Source organism: Procambarus clarkii, chromosome 12 (genome assembly GCF_040958095.1).
Source record: "Procambarus clarkii isolate CNS0578487 chromosome 12, FALCON_Pclarkii_2.0, whole genome shotgun sequence".
NCBI classification, from domain to species: Eukaryota; Metazoa; Arthropoda; class Malacostraca; order Decapoda; family Cambaridae; genus Procambarus; species Procambarus clarkii.
Window position 1 is genome coordinate 19,752,911 of NC_091161.1, and position 8,758 is coordinate 19,761,668.

Sequence of the window (8,758 nt, forward strand, 5' to 3'; positions counted from 1 at the left end):
TTCCCAAGAGACAGGTATCTGGATGATCTTGTAGAAACTGTAACCACTTGACCCCATTAGCATTAATACTACCCACTGTCCCAAGGCTTGTGTGCCGAGCATTAAGGTCCCCAATGACCAGTGAAGGATTAGTATAAATGCAGTCAGGTAAATAGTTAGTGTCGAAGCAGTTCCTGGATACATACAAATTAACTACAATAAATTCCCCTTCCCTTAATGATAATTTAACACAGACACTCTCTATACCTTGCGTTTTTGATGGCGGTTCTACTAACTCTGCTGGTATGGAGTTCTTAACATAAATCGATGTGCCTCTGATGTTATTTGCAGCGAAGAGGTGAAACCCTTTATAGCCATTTAATTTCAATAATCCTTCATTCCTATCCCCTGTCTCCTGGAGAGCTACAACATCAATATCATTTCCCATCACATAACAATGAACATCTGTAACCCTGTTTCTCAAACCATTAACATTCCATGACAACACTTTCAGTCTAGGGTGATCCATTATTAATCAATTCATTGCCTAAGTCATCCCCAATAAGTTCACTAAATGATAGCCATACCTTGTATAACATCTCCCACCTCCTCCCAAGTTCACCAGTAAAAGCGACATTGCGATTCTCAAGAGATTTTTTCAGTCCTGAGACGTCCATTATTGGCCCAAATGATTCTTTCATTTTATGTGTAATTATAGGGTTCTTCCTTTCCCTACGACTATCATCATTCACACACACTTCACTTTCCTTCATTTCATCACTCAATATTTCATTTTTGTCCTCAACCACTATATCCTGACTATCCTTCACCGTTTTGTGATTTTCCTTGACCTCCTGAACGTTTAATCTAGCCTCGATGGACTCGATTCTCTGCCCCAGATTTTGGAGGAACTCACCAACTTTTTTAAGTTCAGCCCACACTTTCTTGACCATATTATTATGACCCTCTTTCTGAGCCACAGTAGCCACTTCACTCACCGTTACACTGTCACTGCCGGAGTCCTGAGTGGTGGCGTGGCTGCTTGTTGCTGGAGCCTGCCTAAGTAAAGGTGACTCCTTTACCCACGCATTCGTCCGGTTCACTGGCACTGTTTGGGGCAGACTGTTTTGCTGTGCTCCCGGTGTCTGGGTAAGAGCTCTTGCTTGCTCTGTAACATTCACCGGCCGGAGAACAGCCATACTCGGCCTCTTGCTACACACAGCCGAGCTCGCATTGTGAACACCTCCACAGTTGCAGCATCTGGGAACTATTTTCTCACCCAGATTCAGTCTGTTTCTACACACAGTAGAGAGGTGAGACTTTCCGCAGAAACGACATCGTGGATCATTTTGACAGCTCCAGGATTTATGCCCCCATCTGCAGCATTTCAGGCATATTATGGGCTCTTCCACATACTTTGCTACATGCCTGTAGCCAGCCCCGGTGATGAACACTTTCTCGGGTACGTCACCTCTCACTAGAGCCTCCACCTGACTCCTAGCTTCACCTTTAATAAGGTGACGCTTGGCCCACACAAATCGTTGGTCGTCGAGTATAAACTCGGGGTCCAGAATCTGAGGGTATTTATAGATAATTACCTTCGTCAGCTTCTCGTTCCCCTCCGGTATTTCCATAAGAATTCCATCATATCCTTGCTGGCTAAGAAACGTCACTGCCTCCATAGAACCTACCGTTAAGTAAGGTCTGTTTACACCTTCCTTCAGCAGGGGCTCGAACTTGCGGTGTTCTCTTCCGAGTTTGACGGTCCACAGCAGCTTGTGATGATAGGCCAGCGTGCATGAGGCAGGGAAGAGAAGCCTCCATCTCCGCTGACCCTCACCTTCCTGACATCGTTCCGTCCGTTTGTCTGCATCAGTCTCGGCGTCGTTCTTCATTCTCTTATCGTTTCCGTTAAGTGTATTACTGTCCACACTACGCCTTGCCTCCTGTCTTCTTCGTTTCTTCTTATTCCTTGTCAGAACTTCTAGATACTCGCCCTCCTCGTCTGACTGGCTGCTTTCAGAGTCCATGTTAATAACGCCGTGAGAAGTAGCCATGTCTTCTGGTGACTGAGTCTCCATCTCAGTACCCAGCATGGGGGGAGGGGGGGGGGAAGGTGCGGAGCAGGTATCTTGACCCGACCGCGTCCCAGGTAAGACTGTGAGGATACATAGTATAGTAATTACATTCTTGCCACTATTACGCGCAGCGTTTCGGGCAGGTCTGAAATTGTTGTTGATTGATCTCACTGTTGATATCAGTGAGATCACCACATTTATGGACTGGGGTTACTCTCGCCTTTTTTTTTTTTAGAATATCCAGAAAGGTTTGGAGTTCAAGTGATATGCCGAAGAGCAATGCAATGGCAGGAGCTAGAAATCTGGAGGCCTTTTTGTAAATTAGAAGTGGTATCTCAGCAAGGGCACTTGACTTTGCTTTAAAAGAAAGGATTATCTCATTATCATCAGTGGCATTAGCGGGAGTTAGGGACAGAGACTGATAGTTTCCTGTAAGGTAGTCCTTAACATTAGTTAGGGAGGATAGAATATCATTAGCAAGTTGGGCTATTGTAATTAGTAATATTGGCCTACTCTTATTACAAATTCGGTACTTTTAGTCCTTCATCTGGCTACTTTTAGGATGGTGAGCCCTCGTGTGGTGAGCGCTCGTGTGGTGAGCGCTCGTATGGTGAGCGCTCGTGGGGTGAGCGCTCGTGTGGTGAGCGCTCGTGTGGTGAGCGCTCGTGTGGTGAACGCTCGTGGGGAGAGCCCTCGTGTGGTGAGCCCTCGTGTGGTGAGCCCTCGTGGGGTGAGCGCTCGTGTGGTGAGCGCTCGTGTGGTGAGCGCTCGTGGGGTGAGCCCTCGTGTGGTGAGCCCTCGTGTGGTGAGCCCTCGTGGGGTGAGCGCTCGTGTGGTGAGCGCTCGTGTGGTGAGCGCTCGTGGGGTGAGCCCTCGTGTGGTGAGCCCTCGTGTGGTGAGCGCTCGTGTGGTGAGCCCTCGTGTGGTGAGCGCTCGTGAGGTGAGCGCTCGTGTGGTGTGCGTGTAACACCGTAAAGGTGTTTGGTTTAGTTTTATATAATTATATACATATAGCTCATGAGTCACAGACAAGGATCCGAGAGACGCCAGTTTGTCGGCCTGAAACTCACACCTCAAAGCGTTAATGACCTCAAATTGACCTGAGGTTAGCTCATGCGAATTTCACCTTGCTTGTGCTAATCTGATAATAGTAGCCAGGTAGCCTTCAAACATGCCGACGTTTAAGAAATGGTTTCGTAGAGACCCTCGGGCTATCTACTATTGGGCGGAGTTAGCTACTAGGTTCCCCAATATATACTGAGAGAGCATAGGAAGGGAAGCAATAGACCAGCCAGCAGAGCAGAGGCCAGCCGTTGAGACAGGCTGTCGCCGGACGGGGGGGGGTGGGGGAGTGACGCTTCCTGACAACTGAAGACTCCCCCCCCCCCACCTCTCAATCCAGCTATAGGCAGACACCTGGTGAGTTGAGCATGAAAGGTGACTTGGACGTGTTTACAAGTGTCGTGTGATGATCAGGGGCAGACAGTTGTAGTGTTCTCGAATTCTTGGATGATGACTCACTTTGTAAATTAAATCTTGAACATTAAGTTGAATGGCTTAAATTATGATACTTATATAATTGATGAATTTATTGTTTAAATTGTCTTTAACTTTGTTCCCTAGAGTTTTGAGTTGAGATGAGAAAGCCTCTGCGGTTACTGGTTTCATGATATTAATGTGTAACATCAATTGATGTTATTGTAGAATGATTAGGTTGTGGGCAGGAATTGGAGTACCAAACGTCCACTGCTTTTCCTTAGTTTATTATAAATATATATATATCTTCTACACGGGCCAGGAGCTAGCTAGAGTGTGTAAGGAAGCGTGTGCGTGTGGACGCTCCAATGCCCAGGCCGTCTCTGAAGGTCTGAGGGCTGCAGGCGAGGCGCAGAGCTACATTCAATCTGCTGACAATGTTGTTGATACCTATTAAGTTGTTTAGCTTAGCGCCGGTCATCATAAGAGGGTATTGGGTCACGTACCCCATGTGTATGGCGCCTAACTGGTGTCCAACACCGCTCGGCACGCTATCATCGGCGTCCTCGGCGATCTGCTTGACAAATTTGACAACCCTTGGGCGTGTACCTAATTAACATTATATACAGGAAAACATGATTATAGTGGCCGTAAACAAACAAGCGTATTTTTTGAGACGTCCAACACTGTCTCGGACATGCATGAATAATGAGTACATTGCTTAAAGATAATCCTCAAACTAAGCCATCCATGGATCATCATGACTAACTAGCTAAATGTCTGCACAAACTGGGTGGTAGTCGTAGAGTCAGCGGACCAGAAGTTGTGCGCAGGAATTCATGATGCTCAGCCACAGTGTTACCTGTTAATTAAGTAGATTATAAACGGCAGACACTAATGTAGGCACAATATATTACATGGCAATACATAGAATAAGCGACATTTCCACTAAAATATGGAGAGCATGAACGTGGCAGGAACACTAGGACCTACATAGTGTATAGACACACGACAAGATCAATAAACTACGAACAAAGATACCTGAGGTGGAAGGGTCTATATACATTCAACCGAGGGCGCCTTCCCACGGGAGACATCTCCCGTCACGTAGGGTGCAGTCGCACCTCCACAGATCTCCAGTATCATTTATTGATACTGGTGATGGCTCAAAAGGGCCACCACTTACGGGCTATTCATGCCCGTGCCACCTTTTGGGTGGCTTCATCTTCATCTTAACACATTCACAAAGGAGACATCTCCCGTCATGCAGGGTGCATTCGCACCTCCACAGATCTCCAGTATCAGCTCTCGATACTGGTAATGGCTCAAAAGGGCCACCACTTACGGGCTATTCATGCCCGTGCCACCTTTTGGATGGCTTAATCTTCATCAATCAATCGGCGCCTTCCCTCTAATAGGTCTCTTCCCTTCCCTTCTCTGATAAGAGTTCGCTTTGTTTAGAAACACAGCAATACAAACAGTGCGCTAATAGGGACTCGCTGCCGGCGCCATTGGTATAGCTGGCTGCACACGGATTTGTTCCCGGAAAAACTCACGATTCTGAGCACCCATCAGCTCCATTCATCGCGGTTTTGTGAGGAATAATACATCAGTACTCCAAGACCCAGACAATATCTTGTTTTGAAGGAAACAATTTCGATTTCGTCTACAATTGACAGAGAAACAACGTTGTTGATTACCTGCTGCCCAGCTGACTGGTATTCTGCGCAACCCAGTACGCAGGCGACCCAAACTCTCGTACCGCACTTTTTTTTTTTTTTTTTTTTGAGGACCGTATCACTGACCAGGTCACTTAGAGTCCTACCCTGAAGGGCGAGGCGATATCCTGCGGGCAGCGCCACAAGGGGGCACCTTAGAAGGTGTACTGAGCTTGACAGGGAAAGGTAGACCAAACAGTTCATTTAGGTGTTAGGTATCCCTGATTCCACCTGGGGGAATCATTCTACGACCTCCGTTGGAGGGGAATGAATTTCTCCAGGCCTAGGAGTGTCTCAGGCATTAGGTAAGGCAGTGAATCGGTTCTCACTACGTGGAGAGTCATGGGGAAGGCTAAGAGAAAGAGAAAATGGAGGCAGCTTTCAGACGAGGAGGGACGGTGGACCGAAGTGCAGCAGGCACCGAAGAAAACTGCTATCGAGGCTTCACCACTTGCTTTTACCAGCAAGACAGCAGACGTAATGGACCTAGAGAGGACAGCATCAGTCACACACCAGCCAGTGTCAGACAATGCTTCTCTGTCCACAACACAGCCACAGGACGACAGTATGAGACAGGAGAGGACACCACCAGTTTCACACCAGCCAGTGTCAGACACTGTACCTCTCTCCACAGCCCAGCCACAGGACAACAGTATGAGACAGGAGAGGACACCACCAGTCACACACACCATTTGGTCACCACTTGGTCCGGGAGACATCTCCCGTCACGCAGGGTACAGTTGCGCCTCCACAGATCTCCAGTATCATCTTTTGATACTGGTAATGGCTCGAAAGGGCTACCACTTACGGGCTATTCATGCCCGTGCCACCTCTTGGGTGGCTTAATCTTCATCAATCAATCAATCACCAGTCACACACCAGACAGTGTCAGACACTGTACCTCTCTCCACAGCCCAGCCACAGGACAACAGTATGAGACAGGAGAGGACACCACCAGTCTCACACCAGACATCGCCAGACTCTGCACATATTCCAAAATTCAAGATAATGCAGACAGACCACTTTCCTACAGCATATGGAGTAGTAACGGCAATGGAAAAAGAACAACCAGAGCTCAAATTTTCCATTACAGTCAACCTGAAAGGAGAAATAATAATGACGCCACAAGACCAACAGACTGCAAATTACTTAGAAAAAGTAGGAGTCCTGCAAGGGAAACCTGTATGCTTGGAAAAGCTGGACCCTTCAGAAAGACGCACACGAGTCGTGCTTTTGGGATACCCAATCGACTTTTCCCTGGATCCAGTACTAGAACACAAGCAAATCCTGAATGCGGAACGATGCCGCACAAAAGTAGACAAGGCAGCGACACGTCAGGTTCTGGTGACCGTCATGGGACATGTGCCAGAAACATTCAATCTTGGAAATTGGGGAACATACCGACAGAGACCATACGTCCCAGAACCCCTGCGCTGCTTCAGGTGTCAGAAATACGGCCACCATCAATCACGCAGCACCGGACAGGAGAGATGCGGAGTGTGCAGCCTGAGACATCCAACCAAAGACTGTATAGCCAAGCACAAGGCAAACCAGACCACAACAGCCAAATGTCCAAATTGTGGAGGCAAACATCATGCCTGGAGCACAACCTGCTCTGCACGGAAAGAAAAAGTGCAGACAGCTCAGGCCAGGATAAACACACAGACCAGCACTACATACACCAACACCAACGCCTGGAACACTCGTACACAGCCACAACAGACACTCACTCTCACAGAGCAAAACTTCCCGAATCTATTATTCCAAATCAGAAAATACACAAAAGTGCTGCAGAAATACAGCAAATGCAAAAGAGCAAAAAACAATTACTTTCGGAATCAACACAACAGATATACAGTTTTACCCCCGAGGTCCAGCTGAAAAACATCGTGAAGATCATGGCAGAGACCATTATCAATTGCCTACAGATGACGCAGAACGCCTCACAACAACAGACTCAAGACATCACTTGTATAATAATGGACAAGATCGTGCAGCAGACCACAGTTACACAAGAAATAGACAGTCTGAGACAAGACGGAGCACAAGAGGACAAACAACGCAACATGGACATACAGACTACCAACAACAGTCGGGTAGTCCAGACACCAGAACATCAACATTTACAACAGCAACTGCAAGAAGCAGTGACCACCCAAGATCAAGAGAATCTTACAACACAGGAGTCAGACAACATCAGCCAATGCAGACTGATATGCAACAACACCAACAAAGACGTATTGAACAGCAGAGATGTACAGGTTCCAACAACACAAGAAACAGCCACGAGCAATCAATGCAGTCCGACATGCAGCAATACCAACAACAAAGTGATGGACCACAGTTATGCAGATTCCAACAATGCCGGGGATGACCACGAACAATCAATGCAGTCCGATTTGCAGCGCCACGACTTGCGAGGTGGAGAATATAGAGGTCGATCCCGAAGAGGAGTTCTGGTAGAACAGGCAACACCATCCGTAACCGTCGTCTGGCCATTACGAATACTGCAGTGGAACATACAAGGTCTTGGAAATAAAAACCACACACTTCAGGAGGCTGCAATCAGCACGAAAGCAGATATAATCGTTTTGGAAGAAACTCTTTTCCCAGCCACGAAATCCTTCAGATTAGCTGGATATCAGCACTATGTTATACCGTATGAGCAGGGGAGACAAAGAGGATTAATGACCCTAGTCAGGAACACCATACCCAGCAAGAAAATAGACCCAGTTTCATGTGGGGATGGAGTAGAGGTATTAGCAGTAACAGTGAATATGGTTAATATTGAGCTCCTCATATACAACGTTTACAAGCCCCCTAGACGTAAACTAGAAGCAGAGGCAGTGCTTGCCTTGGCCACGCAGGAAAATGTAATTATTGCTGGGATTTTAATGCTCATCATCAAGAGTTAGGTGCGACTGGGCCAGCCAATGCAGATGGGCGCCATTTAGCTGCAGCTCTGCGAGAAGTACCTGAAATTACACTTCTCAACACTGGGGAACCCACTCACATTCTAGGAGGTTCCCTTGATCTTACATTAATCTCAACAGCACTCAAGCATCAGGCGAAGTGGGAAGTAGACCCGGTGATCACCAGTGACCACTATGCTACTGTCACAACACTAAACATAGAACGACCTCCTACACCACCTGCACAACCTAGGTGGAATTTAAGAAAGGCCAATTGGAATATATACCAAGAAGAACTTGAAAAATGGTATGCAACATACACGCCACCTGAGGATTTGAACATACACGAGACCAATCTGCAGGAAGCCATTGCAGCTGCTGCAAACAAAGCTATTCCAATCATTATCACAGGAAACACAAAACGAAAGATCTATTGGTTCTATAGTAATGAAGTTAAAGAACAGAACCACAGAGTCAACATCTTCAGAAAACATCTAAAGAGAAACCCCACACCAGAAGGAAGAACTCTGATAAGAGCGGTGATATCTGAAGCAAGACGAGTTTCTAGAGAAGTAAAGGAGGCAAGATGGTTTGA

General features: G+C 47.0%; 1 protein-coding gene across 1 annotated transcript; it reads left to right on the forward strand.

The window, feature by feature from the left end:
* Positions 1 to 2,619: 2,619 nt before the first annotated feature.
* LOC138363967 (uncharacterized) lies at positions 2,620 to 3,024 on the forward strand. The gene has a single exon (XM_069323420.1). The coding sequence runs from the start codon at positions 2,620 to 2,622 to the stop codon at positions 3,022 to 3,024; it is 405 nt and encodes a 134-aa protein (XP_069179521.1).
* The last annotated feature ends 5,734 nt before the right edge of the window (positions 3,025 to 8,758 follow it).